We start from the raw sequence: 26,780 nt of genomic DNA, 5'->3' as shown, positions 1-26,780 counted from the left end.
TCTGCTGAAGAGAGACACCATTGCAGGAGAACTTGCAGCATCTTCTTTGGCAAAGAGGTGCTGCTGTAGGACAGTACCCTGCCCCCTCCGTTGCCAGAGGGGTACCACTGCAAGACAGCTTGGAGTATCTCCTGCAGGAAAAAAAAAAATGCAGCTTTTGGGACCATTTGCATCACCCTCTCCTGCAAGAGGTCTTGTTTCTTCCTCTCACTGACGGGATGTGATTTTCTTCTAAAAAAGGAACCAAAAAAATCAGATGTGAGCCACATGGGGTTAGCTTAACATGGACAATCAACTGTCGATAAACACCTACAGACAATTTAAGTGAACTGTGGGAGGATGGAGTCATGGATAGAACCCAGGCAGGAGAACCCAGAGAGAACCCACAGAGAGAAGCCAGGCAAGACACCTTGACTCCTATCTGCTTCACCATGGAGAGCCAAGACCGTCATTGTTTTGGGAAGCGTGTTTTCTTGGAACACCTGGAATCCTTCAGTGAGTCAAAGATGAAGATGAGAATGAAGGAGATGAAGATGAAGATGAAGATGAAGATGAACTTTCTTTTCAAGAAAAATGTTGCTTTTTTTTTTTTTTGTCTGTTTAAATCAGCATCTCAGACATCCTGGTTCTCCCCCTGGTTCTCCCCCTAGTTCTCCCCAGGTTCTTCTCCTGGTTCTCCCCTTGGTTCTCCCCTGGTTCTCCCCAGGTTCTGCTCTTGGTTCTTCCCCCTGGTTCTCCTCTGGTGCTTCTCCTGGTTCTCTTCCAGGGGAAGGTCCAAGTGCCCAGGCAAATCCTCCTGAAGGGCTGGACAACCGGACTCCCCACTGTTCCCAATGGCTGGACACAGAAGTACATGCAGGATTACTCTGAGTACAAAGTACAAATACAGGAACGTGTACTAATACATAATATTCAGGTAGACGTACTTCTGCCTCTCATTAATGTGTTCATTTACTGTCTTTACTAATTTGTTTCGGTTTATCATGATTCATTTTTGTTTCATTTGAGTTTTTGTTTTGTTTTGTTTTAATTTAATCGAGATTTATTTTAATATTATGATGCTTTTATTTTGTTTTATTCCGATTTTGTATTCTTCCTATTTTTCTTCTTATTGATCTTGATTGGTCGTTTTATTATATTTTAGAATGCTTTTACTTATTTTGTTTGTCATATGTTGTCTCATTTCATTTTGTTTTTATTTTGTCCTTTTGTTTAGTTTTCCTGTATGCATTTATTTATTTATCTGTTTGTTTGTTTGTTTGTTTTATCTTTATTTATTCGGGTTTTTGTGTTATTTAATTTCGATTGAATTGTGTTTTATTTTGGTTTTATTTAATCAATTTGAGTTTAATTTTATCTTATTTTGTTTTTTATTTTATCTCTTGCGAGTTATTTTGTTATTATTTTCTTTGATTTGACTTTCATATGAGTGTGATAATGTTTTACTTTGGCTCTTTCGTTTTTATCTGTATTCATTTTGTTTTTATTTATTTATTCAGTTTAATTTTGTTCCATTTGAGTTTTTTTATTTCGGTTGCATTGTGTTTATTTTGTTTTTATTTAATCTATTTGAGTTTTATTTTATCTCGTTTTGTTTTTTTAGTTTTTCTCCTACAAGTTTTATTTTGCTATCTTTTATTTTGTTTGGTTTCTATGTGTTATTACTTTCTTTTATTTGAGCTCATAAGACTTTAGTATTGTTGTTATTTTGTTTTTTTTTATTGAGTTTCAACAGGACTCGTTCATTGTTTATTCATTTTTTTTTATTGAACATAAACAATATAAACAAATATACATATGTAAAAATACATCGCAATGTTGAATTAAATGTCAATGAAGCAACCAGGGATGAGGGAGCAAAGGACATAAGGACATTTGTTCTGTATGTAATCAGAAGTTTAACAGTGTTAAAGGTTTGTGAGAAATGTTTAATGCTAGACATAAAAGAAAGTAAAATAAAATAAAATAAAATAAATAACTAAATAAATAAATAAAATAAAATAAAATAAATAAATAAAACTTGCAAGGGGAATATAACGTGTATTTAACTTGGTGGTTCACAAGAAATCTCAGAAATTAAACTGTATTTTTTTTTTTTTGGTTTGGGGATTTTTCCATAAGTTCTAAGGATCTTTACATAATTCAAAATCGTTTATAAGGAACGAAAATTGGGGGAAGACTTTTGCATTCTGTTTTTGTGAATGAAGAACTTGGCAAGGCCTAAAATAACATTGACACATTGTTCATCTCTTTTGTTGCTTAAAAGTAAACCAAATGTTATGTCATCTCTTGCGAAGGAAACTGGTGACGATGGAAAATTGTCTTTAACCCATTTTTGAGTTTTAGCCCAAAAGCCCTGTACTTTTTCGCATGAGGACTCGTTCGTTTGTTTTTTTTTTTTTATCCGGAAATGCTCCCCTGTGACCTCACTTCCTGTTTTCGATCCCGGCTCCCGCGCCAGGAGAAACTCCGAGCCGAGAAATCGAAGTGTTCCGAGGCGTCGCGGGCGCGGCGCCGGACCCGTTCCCATGGCGCAGATGAGCTTCCTGGGCCTTCTGCTGGGGATCTCGGACAGTCTGAGTCCCGATGATCTGGAACGGATCAAGTATCTGGTCCAAGGCCGGGTCGGAAAGCGCGAGCTGGAGCAGATCCGCTCCGGCCTACAACTCTTCCGGGTTCTCAGTGAGCGCCTGGTCTTCTCGGAGGAGAACCCCGACGAGCTGGTGGAGCTGCTCCGTCAGATTAAAAGACCCGATCTGGCCGAGCGGCTGGACACCTTCCAGAGGGGAGCGGGTGCGGAAGCCGCGGGGAGGCGGCCGGACGAGGCGGAAACAGGTATCGTGCACGCGCGTGTTTCCAGCTTGGTTTAAGTTCGAGAAGAAGTTCCTCCTCTCCCGCCCCCACCCAGCCAAGGAGGAATCCTTGGTCAAGCAGAGAGAGGAACAAGTCGGTGGTTCTAAAGATCTTTTCAGCGTCCAGCGTTTGAAGAACCGCGACTAGTTAGAGCTGAAACCAGTCCAAGGAAGTACCCCAAGGTTCCACGATCTCTAGGGAGCTGTGCCGGTACTGCAGGGGGTCCAGGGGGGTACTTTAGGGGTTCTGTGGAGGTACCACGGGAGCAACAACTCCTAGGGAGCCATGGAGGTACCGCACATTGTCTGAGGAGTTGTAGCATGGGGTCTGAGGAGGTACTACAAGGACGCAGAGGTATTGTAGAGGGTCCTCAGAGTTACAGCAGGTGGTGTTGGAGCTACTGCAGGGGTTTCACTGAGTAAAGCATGGTCCAGTGCAGGTGGTCCAAGACTCCTAGGGATCCATGGAGGTACTCCAGGTGCTCTGACACGTCTAAAAGTCCAGCACTTCTGGGGAGGTAATATAAGGGGTCCACAGAGGAACTTCTAGGTGTCTGCGACCTCCAGGGGTCCACAGTGGTATTGCAGGGGGTCCGTGACCCCCTCGGAGTCTGGAGTACTACAGAGGTTTGTGAAAATTGATTCAGTATGTGTGAATGATGCAGGAATGATGAGTTAGTGCACAGTGGCAGCTCTGAATGAAGACGTGAATGTTTGATCTGAGTAGCATTAAAAGCACAACAACAATAGCCAGGGCTCCTTGTTCCTCCCCTACATCAGTTTGTGTTCCTGGAAAATGGTCAAGGCCCTTGCTATGAAAACAAGATGAGCTTATATTCAGAAAGAAGGTGCAGAACAGGCCATGCCCCCCACAAGTGACCAAGGGCCTTACTGATCGTGGTTCTCTGTGGTTCCGCAGCCAAACTGGACCTGACAGAGGAGTTCATCGCGGAGACGCTAGGCCGATACTGGCGCAAGCTGGGCCGCAAGCTGGGCCTGTCGGAGGTGAAGCTGGACTCTGTGGGGAGGAGGTGGCCCACGGACCTGGAGGAGACGGTGCGGGAGCTGATGAAGGAGTGGAGAAAGAGCCGGGGTCCGGCAGCTCGGGCCGAAGAGGTGGTTCTCGCCCTCCGTGCCTGTGAACTCAACTTGACAGCCGACAAGCTGCGGGAGCGCCTGGAGCAGTCTGGGACCAGATGACCGTTCCTCCAGGTCTAAGACTGAATGTTCTGCTGAAAGCTGGTTCCCTTGTAATAAAATACCTCTCATTCTTCTCCGCTGTTTGGGAGGTTTTCTTGGTCCCAGCGAAGGAGGGGGTGGAGCTCCGTCCTGACTGGGACCCCAGACATCTGCTGGGACTTGTACTTTGTCAGTAGAAGGTTTGCCTTTGGGTCTTCCTCATGTTCTTTCCACAGAATTGGACATTCCAATTCAATCAGTCACGTCGGAAGCTATTTATTTACCGATGAGTCACAGACAATCATTGCTACATTCAGCTTTAGTATTTAGCATGTAACATCTATCCTGGCAACTCTTAATATGTACCTATGCCATGTGTAGTATAGCCTTAGCATATAGTGATAGCATGTAGCATGCATCCCGACTATATACCTATGCCTTATGGAGTGTAATGTTAGCATGTGGTAGGCTAGTTAGGGATGTGTGTTTGCAGTGTGCAAGGTTGCAGTTTGTGGTAACAAGCAGCTTTAGCATGTAGCATCTTGAGGTAAAATGGATTTGTGCAGCTCAAATATGTACCCCTTGCCATTCACAATGTGAATTGTTATAGTGTGTTTGTGTGTGACTCAAACACACGAGCGGATGCTGTTTGCCAAAGGTTTATTTCTGAATTCATAAAAATCCTTTAGAAGCTCCGTCCTGCTGCCGGCGGGGGACAATGTCATCAGGTCAAAGGTCGGGGGCGAGCTCTGCGGGGGATGCGTGATGGAAGAGGTCAGGTGTGTTTGTGTGGTGTGTGTGAGTTTGTCTCGTGTAGTTTAGTGTGTGTATGTTTGTCTCTATGCCTCTGTGTGTGTGTATATCTAGGTGTTTGTGTTTGTCTTTCATTTTGTGTGTCTTAACTGTGTGTGAGTATATATCTGTCTGTAGTGTGTGTGTCTATGTGTAGTTTTGTGGCTGTGTTTTTGTCCAAATATATTGTCTGTGTGTGTGTGTATCTGTCTACATGTGCATTTATATGCATATGTGTATGTTTTTGTGCTTATCTGTGTGTCTCCGTCTTTTTGTGAGTGAGTGTATCAATATGGGTTTTATTGTGTCTCTGCCCGTGTGTTTGTGTGTGTATCTGTATATGTGTCATTGTGTCTATCTGTGTGTGTGTGTGTGTGTGTGTGCGCCTCTGTCATTTTGTGAGTGTGTGTTTATCTTTTCCTGTCTATCTGTGTGTTTTTTGTGTGTATATCTGTCTTAATGTGTATTTGTGTGTGTGTGTGTGTGTGTGAGAGAGAGATACACCCACAGCACTGGTACAGCCTGTTGATCCTGGTGATGTCGTTGCTGCTCATCTGCGTGGCCCGTCCGAAGCTCACATTAGGGTCAGGGTAGGGCATCATGGTGGGACGGTTGTTCTTGGAAAAAGCCCACCTGCGGTCAGGAATGCAGGTTAGGTGGCACCCATCAGTTTTGTATTGGTCAGCATGTGTGGGTGTGAAGTTTGAGGACTACCTGGAGCGGGTGTGTCCAAACTACGGCCTGCGGGCCAACAGCGGCGGATGGTCCATTTTTAATTTGCCCGCAGCAAATTCTAAAAATATCATTTAATATGTCCCACCCATGAAACTTGCGCTTGACGGCATTGCACTTCTTAGTTTCAACACTGGCAGTTCCCCGCCAAGAGAATCCCAGTGGCGGGCTGTGCATTTTACGCCTAGGCCTTCAGTAGTGCTCCGAATCAATCCACCCCCCAATTCTGACTTTGAATAAACTATTCTTGCTTGATCAGTTCCTGACCATTATGACGTTTTTCCCTGAATGAAATCTGAACACACAGAGACAAAGTCCGGTCCCGTGGCGGGAGCCACAAAAACGGACAGAAGACACAATAAATGCCTTTATAGCAAACAGCTGCGACACTTACAAAACACTACGCTTACAACGCAGAGGTTAAACTAAAGGCGACCAGTCATGCAGTAGAACACGGGAATAGAGCAGCAGCGAGAGAATTCAATATTAACGAATCAATGTTAGAGAAAGCAACAAGATGACCTGCATCAAGTAAAGGTGCAGGTCCTCTCTGAGATAACAGCAAGATGGCTACAGTTAAAGGACAAACTTGAACAGTGGGTTGTCGAACAGAGAGCGGCAAGTAGAAGCGTCCCTACAGTCACTATTCGAATGAAGGCAACAGCGCTACCTAGCAACATGAACACCAATCAATTTAGAGACGATCCTTCTTGGTGCTTTCGTTTTATGAAACGCTTTGAAGTGTGACAAATGGAGTTGGTAATACATTGTTTTCAACGAAGGCGGCTCAAATTCTGGTAGGTGGACCTACCGGTAGGTACGGTACTGCATTGTGAATGCACAAACTTTTTTTTTGGGGGTGAACCCAGAAACGTTGGTTTGTATTCTATTTATAATTTCTGACTGACTTATCTGACTGTTTTGTTGACATTCCCTTTACCACAGCTCCATTTAGTGGATGCATAACGCAACCGCAGCCACTACTGTAGCTTCTATTATATGCGCCTTACAATCCAGTGCGCCTTATGGTGCGGAAAATACGGCAACCGTTATTTCACTGCAGATTACATTTCCCCTTTTGGTAACAAAATAAATGAAAATCCATCAATAGAAAGCTGTGATGTATGCTGTTATTTTTACTTTAACCATATTCAATTAAAAAGCATAGTTAACTAACATTTTATTGATTTTGATAATTCTAATACTATGGAAGTGAAGTTATATAGCTGACCACGAGTGAGTGGCCCAGTCCATTTTATATTTTTCTGTATGTGGCCCTCAGTGAAAAAAGTTTGGACACCCCTGACCGGGAGACCACCTGGAAGTTAAGAGATAAGATCATACCTTATTGATCCCCATAGGGGAACTTTGGGCACCTGGATATCAGCCTGAGACTATCTGGAGGTCACTTCAAGTCTACCGAGAGACTACCTGTACGTTACTTGAAGATTAAGCAGAAACTAACTGGAGGTAACCTGAAGACTACCTGTAGATTAGCTGGAAATTACCTGGAGACTAGCTGAGGACTTACTTGAAGCTACCCTAAGGTACCTGGAGATTAATTTATTTAGATTAAAGGGGAGTTTAGGGAAACGGGAAATAAAGCTGTGTGTGTTTGTGTAGATGTACGTACTTCTCATACTGCATCACAGAGTTGTAGTCATAAGGCGTCTCCTGGTTCAGTGTGTCGATCTTGTAGAAGTTGTACTCCATACCTGTGGGGGTGGAAGCGGCATTATGTCACTTCCTGCTCGGTTGGGGTCACTTCCTGTGAGGGATGGGGCCGACCGTCAATGATGTTCTCCCAGTGGACACGGATGTAGTTGTCACGGTCAGAGCGGGTCTGCTCGTGGTTGAAGCCCAGGGCATGGAGAAGCTCATGCTGGACAGTGCCATGGTACAGGCACCCCTGACGGGCCAGTGACACCACCTGGCCTCCACCTTGCCGCCCCACATAGGAGTAGCAACTGGTGAGTGGTGAGGGACATGGTCACATCTCAGGTGGAACCTCTAACCCTACCCCTCAACCCCACCCCCATCAGGCTAATGTGGCTTCCTACCCGTCCCGGGACTCAATGCTGAGCCACTCGTTGTCTCCACTCTGGTAGGGTCTGAACCGGATGCAGGAGAGGGAGGAGAAGGACTCTAGACCTCGAGTGATGATGGCCCTCTCTCTGGAACCTGAGCACCAGATCACAGGATTCTGTTGGAGGAGGAGTTTGCCCCCCCCAGTGATGGAGGAGCTCAACTCCCAGTGGAGCAGCAAGTGGCACTCACTGTAGTGGTTGGCAATGTAGTATGGGATGTAGACCTTTCCGTCACTCCACTTCCTCCACAGGCAGCCTCTGGCTGTGCAGGGGTCGGCGTTCCTGTCGGATCCCTCCCAGACCGCTATGTCGCCCCCAATCAGAGCCGGCTCATCAGGCTCTGGATCTGTAGATGGCAAGCAACAAATCAGAGCGTCTTGGTCCCAGATGGACCGAGACTCATCTTCATGAAGGAGAAAATCCCGAGCACTAATCTGCATATGTCCGGCAGCTTTTTCTTCTGGGCTTTGAATTTCATGTACGTTTTGTGATGGCGGAGCTTGGTAGGAATTGACCCCCCACCCCCAGATCTGGGGCACCATGGTATAAATGACCCAACTTCTTCAAAGGGAAGACCAGAGCTTTGGGTGGGACATGAAATAGGAAGTGACTCACGGCGGTCCCGATTGGCTCGCTCCAGCAGTTCACTGACGGAGAGCTCCCCCGACGGCTCATCATGGGTGGACAATACTGGAATGGACAGAGGAGCATTGGATTACAAGAGGAACTGCCTCGAGAACATGAGGAGGAGGAGGAGTAAGGCTCACCTTCCTGAGGGTGGAGAGCAGGAGCAGGGTGGAGGAGAGGCGAGTATTACAGATGATCCCAGAGGGTAATCCCTTAGAAAAACCCAAGGACTAACCCCTTGGGGTTCTCGATAAATGTATAAATAAATTTTATTGTAGGTAGATCATTTTGACTTGGACATTTTAGAAGTAGCTTGCATGACGAAAAAGTGGACCCCTGTTGTAGAATAACCGCAGAGGTTAATCTAATAATCCTTAGACTAACCCCAGAGATTAAGATGCCATTGTAATATGATTGTTACAGGGGAGACACTTCTACCTTTGTGTGTGTGTGTGTGTGTGTGTGTGTGTGTGTGTGTGTGTGGACCTCAGCCCCCCAGCAGGAAGCCAGCAGCATCAGAACCAAGGCTGCGACCAACATGATGGCAGCACCTTGAGGTCGGGGACAAAAAAAAATTACCTTCAGTCAACCAGCTGCCCTCATGTGACAGTCAGCCATTCACCCGCCTCCATCTAACCACCTCCTTCACATCTGACTTCCTGTCCTCCTTCTCTTCATCCGTAAACTTCTTTTCTGGTCTTCCTCCAGACCTCCTCCAGCCTCAGCTTCCTTCGACCCAGGTTTCTTCCTTCTACCCCATGTCTGAACCATCTCAGTGTGACCTTATCTCCAGAACATCTAACACATGCTTTCCTGATCTTCTCCATCCTCCTCACCGCCAAAGAAGAGCCTCCACATCTTCAGCTCTGCCTCCTGCATTCTCCTCAGTGTCTTGAGACGTTTGCCGTGGCTGCCCTCACCTCAACCCCTTCCTTATCTTTCTCCACCTCCACTTTCTCAGAGCCTCCAAATCAATCAAGTTATAAAGCTACAAAAACTACCAGCAGGAATATTCAGGAATATTCCGTGTGTGTGTGTTCGTGCGTGTGAGTATGTGTGCATACGTCTTTGCGAGTGTTTGTGTGTCAGCGTGAGTGTGAGTTGTCTTTCGGTGTATGTTTGTGTTTGTCAGTTTGTATGTCTGTGTATGTGTTTCTGTCTATCTGACTGTCTATCTGTTGATGTATGTGTGTAATTGTGTGTCTGTTAATTAATGAGTGAGTGCGTGTGTGTATGTGTGTGTAAGTGGGCTTCAGTGTGAGTGTATGTCAGTGTGTGTGTGTGTGTGTGCGTGCATGTGTCCGTTTGTGTCTGTGTAAGTGTTTGTGTATCACACTGTGTGTCGGTGTATGTTTGTCCATCTGTGTGTTTGTAGATCTGTGTGTGTGTGTGTGTGTGTGTGTGTTCCTACCTGAAGTTGTGCAGGTGAAACTAAACAGGTTTTTGTTCTGGGTTTTTAGTTTTTATACGTTTGTGAGGAAAAGATTAACTGGGCCTTTATCTGTGAGATACACACACCTGTGCAAGTGTGTGTTTATGTGTGTGTGTTGGTGCTTGGGTAGGTGTGTGGGAGAGACTGTGTGTGGTTCTGATTTTGCTTGTGTGTGTGTGTGTGTGTGTGTGTGTGTGTGTGTGTGTGGATGGGTGGGTGGGTGGGTGTGTGGGTGTGTGTGTGTGTTTCCAGCCGTGTGTTCATGTCTCACACTGATAACAATTGGCTGACAGATGTTTCCGATGGATGATGGCTGTTTATGTTTGTTACACACACACACACAAGCACACACACATACACACACACACACACACACACACACACACACACACACATACACACAGACACACAAACACAAGCACACACATACACACACACACACGCTCTCTTTCTCTCTCTCTCCCTCACACACACAGACACACACATAGACACACAGATTCAGAAACACATACACATACACACAAACACGAACTCGCACATACACACACACACAGTCACACATAGATACACTAAAACACAGACACAAGCATAGATGCACACACAAAGTCACATACACCCATTTAGGTACGCATACACATATAGACAGACACACAAACACAGGTCCACACTGCCAGACAGAGACACACCCACACACTAACACATACACACACACACACATAAATACATATATACACACCCATCAAGAGACAAACATAAACATGCAGACACACACACACATCAAATAGACACCAACAAACCTGGGACCAGAACCCCTCCACTCATGTGACCTCATGTCATCCCGGAAGGTGTGTGAACACACACACCTGAATGTGTTTACCCTCAGCCTGATAACAAGGGCTGATCATCAATCAATAATCTAGATCAATGATTCATACCAATCAAACTTACGACTTCAAACCGGTGTGTGTCAGTGCGAGTGTGTGTGTCTACCTGTCAACGTGTGGTGTCTTTGTGAATGTGTGTGTGTGTGTGTGTGTGTGTGTGTGTGTGTGTTTGTACGTGTGTCTGTCAGTGTGTATGTGTCTGTCTGCAAGAGTTTGTCTGTGTGTATATGTGTGCATGTATGTTTGTGTGCCTCTCAGTATGTGAGTGTCATTGTGTATATGAGTGTGTGTATGTGTGTGTCTCAGTGTGTGTGTTGGTGTGTCTGCTTGTCAATGTGTGTGTGTGTCTCTCACAGTGTGTGGGTTTGTATGTGTGTCTATTTGTGCATGTATGTCTGTCAGTGTGTGTGTTGATAAGTGTGTCAGTGTGTGTGAATGCGTGTGAGTGTTCGCTTGTGTGTGTGTTTTTTTGTCTCACGGTGTGTGTGTTTCAATGCTTGTATATTTGGGCGTGTATGTTTATGTGTCTGTCAGTGTGTGTTTGTAAGTTTGTGTGTGTGTGTGAATTTATGTATTTGTTTATCTCAGTGTGTGCGTGGCAGTTTGTCTGCTTGTCAATGTGTGTGTGTGTGTCTGTGTGTGTGTTTGTGTGTGTGTGTGTGAATTTATATATTTGTTTATCTCAGTGTGTGCGTGGCAGTTTGTCTGCTTGTCAATGTGTGTGTGTATGTGTGTGTGTGTGTGTTTGTGTGTGTGTATGTTTGTGTTTATGTGTCTGGCAGTGTGTGTGTGTATGTAAGTGTGTGTGTGTCAGTGTGTCTTCTTGTCAACATTTGTGTGTGTATGTGTGTGCATGTATGTTTGTCTTTCAGTGTGTGTGTTGGTAAGTGTGTGTTGGTAAGTGTGTGCATGTGTGTGTTTGTCTGTCAGTGTCAGACACACACGGACACACTTTCACACCATTACGTGCTGCTTGTTGAAATGCTGCCAAACGCACACACACACACACACAAACACACACACACAGACCGTCAGGTGGTTTGTTCATGTTATTTCACCTCAGCAGGCAGTGTTGAAAGAAGGCTGAGGTGACAACATGATGTGTGTGTGTGTGTCTGTGTGTGCATTAGTGTGTGTGCAATTGAAGGGTTGAAGTCTTTGATGCATCCTCTGAAGTATTTAATTGACAGCTGTTCGCTCTTTGATCTAAACCTGACAGAAACTGTTTGATCTCTAAGAAGAAAGAGGTCACTGGGCAGCTGATCGATTCGACAGGATGGAGATGGAGATGATGAAGAATGAGTTTCTATTTGTGTGTGTGTGTGTGTGTGCGTCTGTGTGTGGCAGCATTTTGAGAAGCTGCATGCAATGGTAACTGTCACTGGTAACGGGCAGCTTGAGCAACGAGTATGTGTGTGTGTGTGTGTGTGTGTGTGTCACAAAAAAACGTTTGCGGCAGCAACGACCTGATTGGCCAATCAGTTTCAGTGTGTTCTGATCGTTCCATCATGTCAGAGCTTCCCCTTTCCATTGATTCTCTTGATCAATTGATAGTTACATTAGCTGATCAGCAGTCAATCAGTGCTTCAGACCACAACTCAAACATGAATTGATATGATTCTCTTTGTATCAGCAGGTAAGATGAGATAATATAAGATAAGATGAGATAAGCTAAACTAAGCTAAGATAATACTTAATTATCCCCATTGGAGAAATCGGAGTGCGGTAGCCGCCCAAGGCAAGAGAACAGTAATCAGCAGACATTAAAAGGACAGACATTAAATAAATATTTCATAGGAATAATATAAAACAAAATTAAAATTGGAAACATTTCAAAAATGCTACACAAGACCAGGGCCAAAGTACCAAGTGAGTACAGATGGGATGCCATCAGGTCCATCATGGTTATCACCATATTATTACTGTGATATTACTGTGGTATTATGCTTAAGTACTTGTTAGTCATGTTATTACTCCATTTCTACTGTGTTATTACTGTTGTTACTGCATTTGTGCTGTGGTATTACAATGGGATTAGTGTGTTATAACTGTGGTTTTACATGTTATTACTCCTGTATTATTACTGTGGTTTTTACATGTTAGTTCTGTGGTATTACTGTGGTTGTTACATATCTGTGGTATTACGGCGGCTTTTACATGCTGTTCCTGTGTTATTACTGTGGTAATACTGTGTTTTATAACATGTTATTACTGAGTTTTTACCGAGGTATTACGAGTGCTGTTATACTATGTTATCATGTTATGACTGCGGTTACACAACCCATCGACTTGCAAACCAAGAGTTGTGTCCAAAGGGGGGGTGGAGGGGGGCAAAGACCCAGTAGCTTCCCCTTAGGCTTTCCTTCCCCTTCAGCGTTGTGACAGGGCGCTCCTTATTTGGCAAGAAGCTGTCCATAAAGGCCGGATGACCAGCGGACAGCTACACACCGCCATAATGCTCCAGGTCGCCGTCATCAGCTTCCTGCTCTGCTCAGCTGGGGCTGCCAGCCTGCAGGTGTGCACAGACACACACACACACACACATGCACACACTTAATTGACTGCAAGACACTTGACAGCATGCTTGTTTCCTTTTGCAGGCACCAGAGAAGAGTGAGGAGTCATCAGGTAAGACACCAAACCTGTCAATTACTTCTTAATTACTTGTCAGTTACATGCTAATTACTCGTTGTCCCTCTTATGCCCAGGAAACACAGTGGAGGATGACGAGTTCAGTGTGTCGACGCTGATAGAAAAGGCCAACGCCAATCTGGGTATGTCCAATCAAAGCATCGACCTCACACACACACGCCAGCCTGAGAACCCACTAACCCCCCCCTCCCACAGGGAAGAACCTTGACGACCCCAAGGTGATCTTCGGGGACATTGCCGTGCCAACTGGCCTGCAGAACGCCGACCCGTGCACGGCTCGCGGCTGCCTCTGGCCCAGATACAGTGATGGGAACATCTATGTGCCGTATCGCATATCCCCCGTTTACTGTGAGTCCCTGAATGGACCGCCATTACACAGCAGAGAACATTGACAACACTGTTATATATGTGTGATCACACCATAATGGCAGTATTACACTGTCGTTACATGCTTATTACACTTTACAAGATTATGGTACAGTTATTACACACTTATTACACTTGTAATGTGTAAATGCCAGTGTCTCCAACCGACACAGGATCGCTAGTCTCACCGCTGTCCTGCACACCTTTTCTTTCATGCTGGCTAATATTCTTTTCTCCAACCTTTACAACCTTCTTACACATGTTTCTTCACCTCTTCTCCACACTATCCATCACTCTGGACTCCTGACCCAATGTCAGTAAACTTCTCCACCTTCTTTATCTCCACTCCCTGTACCCTCACTGTTCCACTTGGGTCCCTCTCATTTACACATATGCATTATCTTGCTGCTGTTCACCTTCATTCCTCTCACTACAAATCACAATGGCATCTGCAAACATCATGGTCAACGGAGAGTCCTGTCTTACCTTATCTGTCAGCCTCCACCTTGAACTTCTCTGTTACACAACAATTTCCTTTGGGATAAATAAAGTTGTTCTTATTCTTATCCTTATCCTTATTCTTATTCTTATTCTTATTCTTATTCTTATTCTACACCTATTACACACCACACCACTGTCTCACAGCTAGCATACATGTCCTGCAGCAGTCTAACATACTTCTTTGCCACTCCAGAATTCTGCTCATTCATCAGCTCTTCATACTACTCTTTCCATCTTCCCATAACTCTTGTAGCATCTGCCAATACATTTCTCTCTCTATCCTTAATCACTCAAACTTGCTTTACATGCTTTCCATCTCTATCTCTCTGTTTTGCCAACCAGTATAAATCATTCTCTCGCTCCTTACTGTCCAACTGAGCATACAAGTCCTCATTACCCTTTGTTTGTCCTTTGCTACCTCTACCTTCACCTGTCCTCCTGTCTGTTCTCTTCAGTCCCCTCAGTGTCTCATTTCTTCTTTGCTAACCATTTTCTCTGTATATACCCCTGCATTTCTTCATTCTACCACCAGGTATCCTTATCTACTATCCTTCAAGATGGCTCATGGCGTAACATCCCAATCATATTCACATTATAGAAGACAATGTATACATTACAGCATATACACTGAATACATGCTTCCTGGTCAGATGATTTGGGTTTTATAACGACTCTCTGTGATCAGGATGTCACCAGGTGAAACAGGAAGTGTAATTCTGTGGCTTGTGTGTAATTTCCTGCTTCCAGCGCGCCAGGAGAGGGAGACCATCATCCAGACCCTGGGGTCGTTTGCCGAGTCGACCTGTGTCCGCTTCACCCCCCACAATGGACAGAGGGACTTCGTGAACATTGTTTCTCGCTCCGGGTGAGAACCCCCCCTACACACACACACACACACACACACACGCGTGCACACACACGTAAAGAGTCAGATGGTTGTATGACTGTTGAACAAGGCTAAGCTCCATAAGGCAAGGTCCAGAGGGCTAGCTCCAGAAGACTAGCTCCATAAGGTTAGCTAAGGGCTTCTCAATAATATTCTGTCACGCACGTCCCTTTGGAAGAAGAAAACGTTTCCCGCCCCCCCCCCACTCTCAGCCACAACTATAAATAGTATAATTTGTCCATAACATTTATGTATGTACAACTCTGCATAACATTGCATCCTTATTAATGTTAACGAAAAGAAAAGAGAAAGAATTATAGATCAACTTGCAACAAAGAATAACTTCATGAAGATTATTCTATAGTCTGTAACAGGAAGTATTTTAAGTGCATTAGTTTGCCTGAAATTTAAAAAAATGACATCCGAATTTAAACTAAATATTTTTTATACTGACTGAACCATTTGATACTGAAAAATGAAATTAAACACACCGGTCTTTCCTCGTCTCCCATCGTAGCCATACTGAAGCTAAGCGCTGCATATGCTTCGTCATATTTCCTTGTCTTAGCTTTCAGGTGACTGTCATTTGTTTCATTATCTCCGTCTCTCACCGTCTTTCTTATCATCCCAGATAAATATTTTTCCGTGGCGTCGCTTGAGGGTTTGTTTATTACACTGCATATCTCCTGCTTTGTGCTGTGTGTGCACTCATGCTTGGTGCAAAAAAAAAGCCCTAGAACTGATAGACCATAGAACTGATACTCTGCGCACACTCTGACAATGTGGGCGCCACTACCACCTACTATGGATGTGCTATTACACTTTGTTCTAGTACAGCAAAAAGCACGTTCCACAGGGCCACACATGCCCTCCTGGCATCGCCCCACTATTCAAGAAGCTAAGGGTTAGCTCCTTAAGTCAGGTGCTAAAGGCTAGCTTCATTAGGCTAGTTCCAGAAAACAAGTGGATCTGTGCTCGGAGATGTCATCTTGTCCCTGACCCCCTGGTCCAATGTTCTTTCCTGAGACCCACGTCCTATCAACATCACGCCCCCCAACCCCCTTGCACTGCCTCCAGATGCTACTCCTTTGTTGGTCGCCGCGGCAACGGTCAGACTGTTTCGTTAAGCCGCAATGGCTGCGTGTTCAGAAGTGTGATACAGCACGAGATGCTCCACGCGCTAGGATTCAACCATGAGCAGACGCGCTCCGACCGTGACCAGCACGTCCGCATCCTGCTGCAGAACGTCATCCCAGGTGAGACTTGTCAACGTAATCTAGCTACCAAGCATGATATCATAGCGTCCGGGTTTGACCTCTTCGACCACCACCTCTCCAGGGATGGAGCACAACTTCAGGAAGATCAACACCAGGAACCTGAACACGCCGTACGACTACGCCTCCGTCATGCACTATGGAAGGTAAGGTCATGCTAAGCTAACAAGTTACCTCGTTAGCCTCCCCAACATCAGCTGACTCAATGGCATCCCACAGGTTCGCCTTCTCCAGGAACAGGGAGCCCACCATTGTCCCCATCCCCGACAGCAACGTGAACATCGGACGGGCCAGGGAGATGAGCCCTGTGGACATCCAGAGGGTCAACATACTCTACAGCTGCCGTGAGTCATAGTGACCCATCCTTAACCGGTTAATAAAATGTTAAGGAGTGGTTATTAACATGTTTAAACCGGTAACTGGATCATCTATAAATCGTCCAATTGTCCATAGTTAAGCAGCAAATCGCCTGAAAGCTATCAGTAATGGATCATTAAGAGATGGAACCCTGCTAATGTGTGCTGCCCCCTGCAGGCACGGCAGACCGCCCCCCATCTGGAGTAGAGCAGCTGGAGGACAGAATCGGGGAAATATGAGCAGCATGGATTCCCAATCGTTAATCGATAAAAAGACACATTTCTGAAGGCCACTACTGTGTGTGTGTGTGTGTGTGCGTGTGTGTGTGTCACTGCTGATGTCTCCAGAATCAATGTGATCAACAATCAATAATAAATAAACATATCTTAACCAACATGGCTTCTTGATTGATTGATTCAATTACCCTCTTCTTTCCCTTTGGGCTGCTCATCTGCAAGCATCATGGTCCATGGAGGTTCCTGTCTAACCTCATCTGTCAGCCTGTCCATCACCACTGGAAACCAGAAGGGGCTCAGAGCTGACCCCTGATGTAACCCCACCTCCACTTTGAACTTCTGTCACACCTACAGCACACCTCACCACTGTCTCACAGCTGGCATACATGTCCTGCACCTGTCATACGCTTTATCTAGGTCTACAAAGGTACAATTCAGCTCCCTCTGACCTTCTCTATACTTCTCTACCAGCATTCTCAAAGCAAATACGGCAATTTCAGTACTCTTTCAAAGCAAATACTGCATTTTTAGTATTCTTATTTGGCATGAGGCCATACTGCTGCTCATAAATGCTGACTTCTGCTCTCAGTCTAGTTTCCACCACTCTTTCCCATAACATCCCTCTGTAGTTTCCACAAGTCTGTACATCCCCCTTATTCTTCAAAATGAGCACCATCACACATTTTCTCTCACTCCACCACAGTGTTCCCCAAACTTTTTTGAGCCACAGCACACATTTATGTTGGAAATATCACACGACATCTCATCCAATTACTTTGCCATAACAGTTATTGTGAAATACTGAGAAACTACAGGTTCAATTCACGTACTCAGCGTGGGGATAGTTCTTTAACAGTGCCACAGCTGAACAGTTTTTCTACAAAGACTCAGCAGCCAAGTAGTACTTTTGTCCCTGCCACTGGTGTGTGGCTGTTTGGATTTAGCCATGAGCTGCGCAACTTTGTTGCTGGGTTTCAGAGCTTTCTCACTCGTGGTTCTATTCAGCTGTTTCTCAGTCTGTTTACACAAATGAACAAAATAGTCCATGTTGTTATCTTGAAGTGAAGAGTGTTTAATTTGGAGATGGCATTTAAGTTTGCTTGGAACCAGGTCACTGTTGGACAGCGTCTCCCTACACACAAGGCAGAATGGAGCCGACTCGGTTGGTTCCCCAGTAAAAGGGGGGGGGGCACGGAGCAGTGTATTGTGAGTTAGGTGAAGTAATGCAGAATATTCCCAGAAATGAGAGTGGTAACTGGTGCAGACTTCAATGGACATGTTGGTGAAGGCAATAGAGGGGATGAAGAAGTGATGGGCAGATTAAGTATACAGGATAGGAATGCAGAGGGACAGATGGTGGTAGATTTTGCAAAAAGGATGCAAATGGCTGTAGTGAATACCTTTTTCCAGAAAAAACAGGAACATAGAGTAACAATTAAGAACGGAAGTAGGAGCACGGGTAGACTACATCTTGTATGGAAGAGGTAACCTGAAAGAGATCAGTGACTGCAAAGTAGTTGTAGGTGAGAGTGTAGCCAGACAGCATAGGATGGTGGTTTGTAGGATGACTCTGGTGACAAGGAAGATGAAGAGGACACAGGCAGAGCAGAGGACAAAGTGGTGGAAGTGGAAAAGGGAGGAGTGTTGCATGGTTTTCTGGGAGGAGTTGAGAAAGGATCTGAGTGGTCAGGGTGAGCTTCCAGATGATTGGACAACTACAGCTAGTGTTATCAGGGAGACAGGTAGGGGAGTACTTGGTGTGTCATCTGGAAGGAAAGTAGATAGGGAGACTTGGTGGTGGAATGAGGAAGTGCAGGAGTGTATACAGAGAAAGCGGTTAGCGAAGAAGAACTGGGAAACTGAGAGGACTGAAGAGAACAGACAGGAGTTCAGGGAGATGCTGCGAAAGGTAAAGATAGAAGTAGCAAAGGCAAAACAAAGGGCATACGATGACTTGTATGCTCGGTTGGATAGTAAGGAGGGTGAGAATGATCTATACAGGTTGGCGAAACAGAGATAAAGATGGAAAGGATGTACAACAGGTCCGAGTGATTAAGGACAGAGAGGGAAATGTATTGACAGATGCTAGAAGAGTGATGGGAAGATGGAAAGAGTACTTTGAAGAGCTGATGAATGTGGAAAATGAGAGAGAGGCAAGGGTAGAAGACGTGACTATTGTAGACAACAAAGTAGCACAAATTAGTAAAAGTGAAGTAAGGAAGGCATTGAAGAGGATGAAGAGTGGAAAAGCAGTTGGTCCTGATGATATACCTGTGGAGGTGTGGAAGCGTCTAGGAGAGGCAGCGGTAGATGTTCTGACTAGATTATTCAACAGGATCTTAGAGAGTGAGAAGATGCCTGAAGAATGGAGACCAAGTGTGATGGTGCCTATTTTTAAGAACAAAGGGGATGTGCAGAATTGTGGCGACTATAGAGGAATAAAGTTGATGAGCCATACAATGAAGTTATGGGAAAGAGTAGTGGAAACTAGACTGAGAGCAGAAGTCAGCATTTGTGAACAGCAGTATGGCTTCATGCCCTGGAAGAGTACTACAGATGCAGTGTTTGCGTTGAGAATGCTAATAGAGAAGTACAGAGAAGGCCAGAGGGAGCTGCATTGTGTTTTTGTAGACCTAGAAAAAGCATATGACAGGGTGCCAAGAGAGGAGCTCTGGTATCATATGAGGAAGTCTGGAGTGGCATGTCTGGAGTGGCATGTCTGGAGAAGTATGTTAGACTGGTGCAGGACATGTATGCTAGCTGTGAGACACTGGTGTGCTGTAGTGGTAACAGAGAAGTTGAAGGTGGAGGTGGTACTCCATCCGGGATCAGCTCTGATCCCCTTCTTGTTCGCAACGGTGATGGACAGGCGGACAGATGAGGTTAAACAGGAATTTGCAGATGTCATTGTCATCTGTTCTGAGAGCAGAAAAAAGGTAGAGGAACATCTAGAGAGGTGGAGGTATGCGCTGGAAAGGAGAGGAATAAAAGTTAGTTGCACCAAGACAGAATATATGTGTGTGAATGAGAGGAAGTCGGCCAGAACGGTGAGGCTTCAGGTTGTGGAGATCCAGAAGCTGGAGGATTTCAGGTACTTAGGGTCAACAGTCCAGAGCAACAAAGAGTGTGCAAAAGAGGTGAAGAGACGGGTCCAAGCTGGTTGGAATGGGTGGAGAAAAGTGTCAGGGGTACTATGTGATAGACGACTATCAGCCAGAATGAAAGGAAAGGTGTACAAGACAGTGGTGAGACCAGCAATGTTGTTGGCACGTGAACAAGGGTCGGCAACCCGCGGCTCCGGAGCCGTATGCGGCTCTTTCATCCTTACACTGCGGCTCCGAGTGGCTTGGGAAAATAGATTAATCATATTTAATTATTTGTGTTAGTTACTTTTTTTAATTCTAGATCTAAATTAGAAGATTGTTGTGATCTTGAAATATCAAAATCAAATTATATTTATATATTTTTCTACGCTCAAAATATGCGTCATACTCGCGGAAGCCGGTACACCAGCCAGGACACCGTCAATTTGTCGAGATTTTCAACCACAGGTAGGCAAAATACGAAAAAGCAATATATACAGCGTTACTTATTATTTTAGACGTCAAATAGTAACTGCGGCTCCCAGTATTTTCTTTTCCATGGAAACCGGGTCCAAATGGCTTTTTGGGTGTTGAGGGTTGCCGACCCCTGGCCTAGAAACTGTTACAATGACAAAAAGACAGGAAGCAGAGCTAGAGCTTGCAGAGATTAAGATGTTGAGGTTCTCTTTGGGAGTGACCAGGATGGATAGGATCAGGAATGAGTCTATCAGAGGAACAGCACATGTTAGATGTTTCGGAGAGAAGGTCAGAGAAGCCAGACTGAGAAGATTCGGTCATGTGCAAAGGAGGAATAGTGAATATATTGGTAGACGGATGCCGGCATCAGAGCTGCAAGGCAAGCGGTCTTGAGGACGACCAAAGAGAAGATTTATGGTGTGAGAGAGGAGGATACAGAGAATAGGGTTAGATGAAGACAGTTGATTTGCTGTGGCGACCCCTGAAGGGAAAAGCCGAAAGAAGAAGAAATTTACAGAAAACAACTACATTCATTTTTTTCCCACTGTGCGGTGTTGCCACCAGGTGACTCCATCACTTTTCCTTCTCTGCTCAATGGAGATACGTTGGAGGGTGGACATGGTACAAGGTATGATTACTGAAGATAATTAGATTAAAACATGAGATTGTCAGACAAATATAAAACCGTTATATTCTCTTTAATGTGAAAGTTGGTTTTCAACACATTTGAACAGGAAGTGATTATTTTGTTAAAGGTCACAGTTTCCAGCTCCTCTGTTTCCGGTTGATCCCTTCAAAAGTACTCCATTAGAAATACTACAGTATTCAGCACTTTCAGCCCTATGAAGCACAAAGTACTGCATTCCTCCACTGGTTCACAGTACTGAGACAGATGTCTTGGTTCACCTCCTCCATCTCCATCTCCATCTCCATCTCCATCTCCATCAACTATTGAAGGAGAAAGTGCAATATTTGGAGTCTTTTCACCCCCAGACCCTCCAGGTCCTCCCAGCTGTGCTCTTCCCAGCAGTATCTATGATCCATAGAGGACCGATAAGAACCTGCTGATGGTTCTCCATGTTCCCCTCCATATTTGGGCGTTTCAGCCGACAGAGACCCTTTAAAACCCGGGGCTAGCAGAGCTTCTGCAGCAAAGACCAAGGTAGGTCCAGCTCCTGCTCCTGCTCCTGCCCCTGGTACTCCTGTCTAATCCTGGTTCCTCTCCTGCAGCGTCTCCACCATGACTCGTCTGTTCAGGTTCTCCGCCGTGGTCCTGCTGCTGTGCGCCTCTTGCTGGGCACAACAGGAGGTCAGAACCCAGAGACCTTATGCACCTTTACTCTTTTGGAAGTGGTAGAAGAGTTAGTAGTAGTAGTAGTATGAGTAGCAGAAGAAGGAGCAGTTGCAGCAGTCGCAGTGATTGGAGAAGGACTGCTTGTAGTTGCTGTAGTGGTAGCGGTAGAACAGTGGCAGTAGTTGTAGTAGTTACAGTAGAAGTGGTAGTAGACATAGCAGAAGAAGTCATAGAAATTGTAGACAGACATAGCAGTAGTTTTCGTGGTCGTAGGAGTTTTGTAGTAGTAGCTGTTTTGGTAGTAGCAGAAGTAGGAGAAGAGGAAGTGTAGAAGAAGTAGCATAAGAAATAGTGATAGAGGTACTAGAAGAAAGAGCAGTAGAGGTAGTGGAAGTAGTAGCAGTAGTAGTCGTGGTTCTAGTCAAAGCAGTAGTAGAAGTAGTAATAGAAGCATTAGAAGCATTTTTTTGGGTTACTCTCCAAGGTGAAAGCTTTTACTTCGAAATCCTGCGGCAGGTCATTTCCCGTTTGTAGCTTGGTTGGTTTTAGTGTGTAATCTTTACTTTGTAGTTCTTAGCATGGGGTTTGTAACTTGTATTTCATAGTTTTAAGCTTGTAGCTCATAGTTTGTCATTTGTAGTTGAGGGTTTATTGATGAGTGATTGGCTTTTATTGATCAGCTATTAATATGTGTGTGCGTCTGTGTGTGTGTGTGTGTGTGTGTGTGTGAACATGGTGTCACAGCAGGTGGTAGGTAAGTGTGTGACATCACAGTTCTATCGTCATGTATGTGTATGTGTGTGTGTGACATGCCCCTATCCCCTATGTCCCTATGTGTGTGTGTGTGTGTGTGTGTGTGTGTGTGTGTGTCCTCAGACCAGGATGTCCAGGATGACGACCTCTCTGTGTCGGAACTTCTAGAGAGAGCCAATCGTAACCTACGTGAGTCTCCCCCTCCTCCTCTTCTTCCTCCTCCTCCTGCTTCTCCTCTTCCTCCTCCATGCCAACAAGAAGTGTGTTTTCGCTACAGCTCGCTCCCTGGATGGCCCCACCCTGATGGAGGGGGACATCGCTGTGGAAACTGAGGCGGAGAGGAACGCTGACCCCTGCACCTCGAGGGGCTGCATGTGGGGGAAGTGGACCGACGGGAAGGTCTACATCCCATACTACATCTCCAACAGTTTCTGTGGGTCTTTCTCTCTTTGACACACACACACAGGATATCTAATCACAACAAATCCGATATGAGTGTAACAACACCTGTGTGTGTGTGTGTGTGTGTGTGCTTGTCCAGCATCCCGTGAGAAGTCCATCATCACCAGAGGTTTAGAGTCCTTCTCCTCCATGTCCTGCATCCGTTTCAGGCCCAGCAGGAGCAACGACCGCGACTGGCTGAGCATCGAGTCCCAGGACGGGTAGGAAAAGTTTCCCTGCATCTCACGTCACCTGTTCCCCCTTCCTCCACTTTCCCCTGCTACCCCTGCAACCTTTCTCCTCTGCTTCCCCTTGCTCCCCTTGCCACCTGCTCGACTTTCTCCCCCTACTTCCCCTTCTCTCATTCCCTCCCTTTAACTTGCTACCCCTGCCATATTCTTCCTCTTCCTTCCTTTCACCTGCTCCCCCCGCAACCTTCCTCTGCTGCTCCCCTGCCATCTACTCTCCTTTCTCCACCCTCTTTCCCTTCCTCCACTTTCCCCTGCTCCCCTGCCACCTGTCACCTCACACCCTCAGGTTGTGTACTCCCCCCGTCCAGGTGCTGGTCCTTCGTAGGCCGGCGGGGTGGGAAGCAGGTGGTGTCCCTGTCCCGCAGGGGGTGCCTGTACCACGGCACCGTCCAGCATGAACTCCTCCACGCCTTGGGCTTCAACCATGAGCAAACCCGCTCTGACCGGGACAAACACATCCGGGTTGTCCTGCAGAACGTGCAGTCAGGTGAGGTTCCGGCACTGGGAAGGGGGAGGGGGGCACTGCAGGGCGTTCTCCTGATGGGTTCCCCATCACCTGCAGGCATGGAGCACAATTTCAGGAAGATCGCAACCCTCAACCAGGGGACATCCTACGACTACAACTCTGTCATGCAGTACCACAGGTGTGTGCGTGTTAAAGTGTGTGTGTGTGTGTGTGTTCGTGTTCATCTTTAACCTACTCTGTGTGTGTGTGTGTGTGTGTGTGACAGGTACGCCTTCTCCAAGAACAACCAGCCCACCATGGTTCCCATCCCCAACGCCAATGTGTCCTTCGGCCAGGCCAAGCAGATGAGCCGCAACGACATTACCAGGCTCAACACCCTGTACAAGTGCTGAGGGGGGGGGGACAAGGGGCCCGGTGGGCGGAGCATCGAGGGAAAGGCTGCAGAGCTTCCTCAATAAATGATCTCATCATCCATGATGTCTCCTGGCTCCTCTTTTTGTGGAACCCAGAGCTTTACTCTTGTTTGCTGTGTTTGTTGTCCGTCTATCATCCACACCGCTAATCCTGCCAAGCCATTGTTGGTCGATATGCGTGTTTCACCTGGACTGCACACAGATATACGACCATTCACCGACTCCTAGACCTGTTCTGGATTGTGGATTATAGATTATTACATATCTGGTGAGATCTGTAGCAAAATTACCTTGCTAAAATCGGGGGGGGGCAAACAAGCCAACCGGGGCCCCAGAGCAAACTGGAACCGGCCCTGCGCCCGAACCCTAACAAGTCTGACTGCGGCCAAGAGATGACGCTCTTCTTCTTCTTCTTCCTCTTTCGGCTTTTCCCTTCAGGGGTCGCCACAGCGAGTCAACTTTCTCCATCTAACCCTATTCTCTGTATCCTCCTCTCTCACACCAACCACCTTCACATCCTCTCTCACCACGTCCATAAATCTTCTCTTTGGTCTTCCTCGAGACCTCTTGTCTGGCAGCTCCAATTCCAGCATTCGTCTACCAATATATTCTCTATCCCTCCTCTGTCCATGACCGAACCATCTCAGTCTGGCTTCTCTGACCTTCTCTCCAAAACATCTAACATGTGCCGTCCCTCTGATAGCCTCATTCCTGATCCTATCCATCCTGGTCACTGTCAAAGAGAACCTCAACATCTTCATCCCTGCAACCTCTCGTTCTGCTTGCTGTCTTTTGGTCATTGTAACAGTTTCTAGTCCATACATCATCGCTGGTCTCACCACTGTCTTGTACACCTTTCCTTCTATTCTGGCTGAAAGTCTTCTATCACATAGTACCCCTGACACTTTTCTCCACCCATTCCAACCTGCTTGGACCCGTCTCTTCACCTCTTTTCCACACTCTCCGTTGCTCAGGACTGTTGACCACAAGTACCTGAAATCCTCCAGCTTCTTGATCTCCACTCCCTGTAGCCTCACCGCTCCACCCGAGTTCCTCTCATTCACACACATATATTCTGTCTTGCTGCGACTAACTTTCATTCCTCTCCTTTCCAGAGCATACCTCCACCTCTCTAGATTTTCCTCTACCTGTTGTCTGCTCTCACTACAGATCACAATGTCATCCGCAAACATCATGGTCCATGGGGATTAGTGAATATGTCATCTGCAAATTCCTGTCTAACCTCATCTGTCAGCCTGTCCATCACCATTGCGAACAAGAAGGGGCTCAGAGCTGATCCCTGATGGAGTCCCACCTCCACCTTGAACTTCTCTGTTACCCCTACAGCACACCGTACCAGTGTCTCACAGCTAGCGTACATGTCCTGCACCAGTCTAACATATACTGCTCAAAAAAATAAAGGGAACACTTGAACAACACAATGTAACTCCAAGTCAATCACACTTCTGTGAAATCATAGTGTCCACTCAGGAAGCAACACAGATTCATTTTGACTTGTTTTAAGGACATTACATCAAAGTTGGATCAGCCTGGAGTTTGTTTATACACTTTAATTTTGAGTGGGATTCTTATCCAGACCTCCATGGCTTGATACAATTGATTTCCATTGATCATTTTTGTGTGATTTTGTTGTCAGCACATTCAACTGTGTAAAGAGCAAAGTATTTCATAAGAATATTTCATTCATTTCGATCTAGGATGTGTTTTTTAAGTGTTCCCTTTATTTTTTTGAGCAGTGTACTTCTCTGCCACTCCAGACTTCCTAATACAATACCAGAGCTCCTCACTTGGCACCCTGTCATATGCTTTTTCTAGGTCTACAAAAACACAATGCAGCTCCCTCTGGCCTTCTCTGTACTTCTCTATTAGCATTCTCAACGCAAACACTGCATCTGTAGTACTCTTCCTGGGCATGAAGCCATACTGCTGTTCACAAATGCTGACTTCTGCTCTCAGTCTAGTTTCCACTACTCTTTCCCATAACTTCATTGTATGGCTCATCAACTTTATTCCTCTATAGTCGCCACAATTCTGCACATCCCCTTTATTCTTAAAAATAGGCACTATCACACTTGGTCTCCATTCTTCAGGTATCTTCTCACTCTCTAAGATCCTGTTGAATAATCTAGTCAGAACATCTACCGCTGCCTCTCCTAGACACTTCCACACCTCCACAGGTATATCATCAGGACCAACTGCTTTTCCACTCTTCATCCTCTTCAATGCCTTCCTTACTTCACTTTTACTAATTTGTGCTACTTTGTGGTCTACAATAGTCACGTCTTCTACCCTTGCCTCTCTCTCATTTTCCACATTCATCAGCTCTTCAAAGTACTCTTTCCATCTTCCCATCACTCTTCTAGCATCTGTCAATACATTTCCCTCTCTGTCCTTAATCACTCGGACCTGTTGTACATCCTTTCCATCTTTATCTCTGTTTCGCCAACCTGTATAGATCATTCTCACCCTCCTTACTATCCAACCGAGCATACAAGTCATCGTATGCCCTTTGTTTTGCCTTTGCTACCTCTATCTTTACCTTTCGCAGCATCTCCCTGAACTCCTGTCTGTTCTCTTCAGTCCTCTCAGTTTCCCAGTTCTTCTTCGCTAACCGCTTTCTCTGTATACACTCCTGCACTTCCTCATTCCACCACCAAGTCTCCCTATCTACTTTCCTTCCAGATGACACACCAAGTACTCCCCTACCTGTCTCCCTGATAACAC

General features: G+C 45.6%; 4 protein-coding genes across 4 annotated transcripts; 3 read left to right on the top strand and 1 right to left on the bottom strand.

Moving 5' to 3' along the window:
* The first annotated feature begins 2,417 nt into the window (after positions 1–2,417).
* On the top strand, positions 2,418–4,125 carry fadd (Fas (tnfrsf6)-associated via death domain). The gene is made up of 2 exons (XM_086152972.1): positions 2,418–2,835; positions 3,772–4,125. Exons 1-2 carry the CDS (start codon positions 2,529–2,531, stop codon positions 4,050–4,052), a joined length of 588 nt encoding a protein of 195 aa, XP_086009098.1. The 5' UTR covers positions 2,418–2,528; the 3' UTR covers positions 4,053–4,125.
* Positions 4,126–5,314: 1,189 nt separating this feature from the next.
* On the bottom strand, positions 5,315–8,330 carry LOC147231537 (hatching enzyme 1.2-like; the record flags this gene model as incomplete). Its single annotated transcript, XM_086153020.1, has 6 exons — positions 5,315–5,456; positions 7,189–7,270; positions 7,344–7,522; positions 7,616–7,736; positions 7,833–7,988; positions 8,258–8,330. Coding segments are annotated over 6 exons (753 nt in total), but the record flags the coding sequence as incomplete, so codon positions are not given.
* A 17-nt stretch (positions 8,331–8,347) lies between these two features.
* LOC147231536 (low choriolytic enzyme-like) lies at positions 8,348–17,013 on the top strand. The gene is made up of 10 exons (XM_086152971.1): positions 8,348–8,448; positions 12,960–13,100; positions 13,186–13,213; positions 13,294–13,359; positions 13,433–13,585; positions 14,852–14,969; positions 16,068–16,246; positions 16,329–16,410; positions 16,484–16,608; positions 16,799–17,013. The coding sequence occupies exons 1-10, from the start codon at positions 8,383–8,385 to the stop codon at positions 16,858–16,860; spliced, it is 1,020 nt and encodes a 339-aa protein (XP_086009097.1). The 5' UTR covers positions 8,348–8,382; the 3' UTR covers positions 16,861–17,013.
* A 4,499-nt stretch (positions 17,014–21,512) lies between these two features.
* LOC147231535 (hatching enzyme 1.2-like) lies at positions 21,513–24,014 on the top strand. Its single transcript, XM_086153019.1, has 7 exons — positions 21,513–21,772; positions 22,588–22,653; positions 22,742–22,897; positions 23,006–23,126; positions 23,465–23,643; positions 23,719–23,800; positions 23,888–24,014. The coding sequence occupies exons 1-7, from the start codon at positions 21,658–21,660 to the stop codon at positions 24,012–24,014; spliced, it is 846 nt and encodes a 281-aa protein (XP_086009145.1). The 5' UTR covers positions 21,513–21,657.
* The last annotated feature ends 2,766 nt before the right edge of the window (positions 24,015–26,780 follow it).

This window comes from Fistularia commersonii, chromosome 9 (genome assembly GCF_037954325.1).
Source record: "Fistularia commersonii isolate RoL2024-O1a breed Wild chromosome 9, RoL_Fcom_v1.0, whole genome shotgun sequence".
Lineage (NCBI taxonomy): Eukaryota > Metazoa > Chordata > Actinopteri > Syngnathiformes > Fistulariidae > Fistularia > Fistularia commersonii.
This window is presented reverse-complemented; position numbering and strand designations above follow the sequence as displayed.

Excerpts from the sequence above, each read along its gene's own strand:
- fadd (XM_086152972.1), top strand. The coding sequence starts at position 2,529 with ATGGCGCAGATGAGCTTCCTGGGCCTTCTGCTGGGGATCTCGGACAGT. Across the intron at positions 2,836-3,771 it reads GCCGGACGAGGCGGAAACAG|CCAAACTGGACCTGACAGAG; the intron begins GTATCGTGCACG and ends GTGGTTCCGCAG.
- LOC147231536 (XM_086152971.1), top strand. The coding sequence starts at position 8,383 with ATGAGGAGGAGGAGGAGTAAGGCTCACCTTCCTGAGGGTGGAGAGCAG. Across the intron at positions 13,101-13,185 it reads CTGGGGCTGCCAGCCTGCAG|GCACCAGAGAAGAGTGAGGA; the intron begins GTGTGCACAGAC and ends TTCCTTTTGCAG. Across the intron at positions 14,970-16,067 it reads AACATTGTTTCTCGCTCCGG|ATGCTACTCCTTTGTTGGTC; the intron begins GTGAGAACCCCC and ends CACTGCCTCCAG.
- LOC147231535 (XM_086153019.1), top strand. The coding sequence starts at position 21,658 with ATGACTCGTCTGTTCAGGTTCTCCGCCGTGGTCCTGCTGCTGTGCGCC. Across the intron at positions 22,654-22,741 it reads GAGAGCCAATCGTAACCTAC|CTCGCTCCCTGGATGGCCCC; the intron begins GTGAGTCTCCCC and ends TTTTCGCTACAG. Across the intron at positions 23,644-23,718 it reads CCTGCAGAACGTGCAGTCAG|GCATGGAGCACAATTTCAGG; the intron begins GTGAGGTTCCGG and ends CATCACCTGCAG.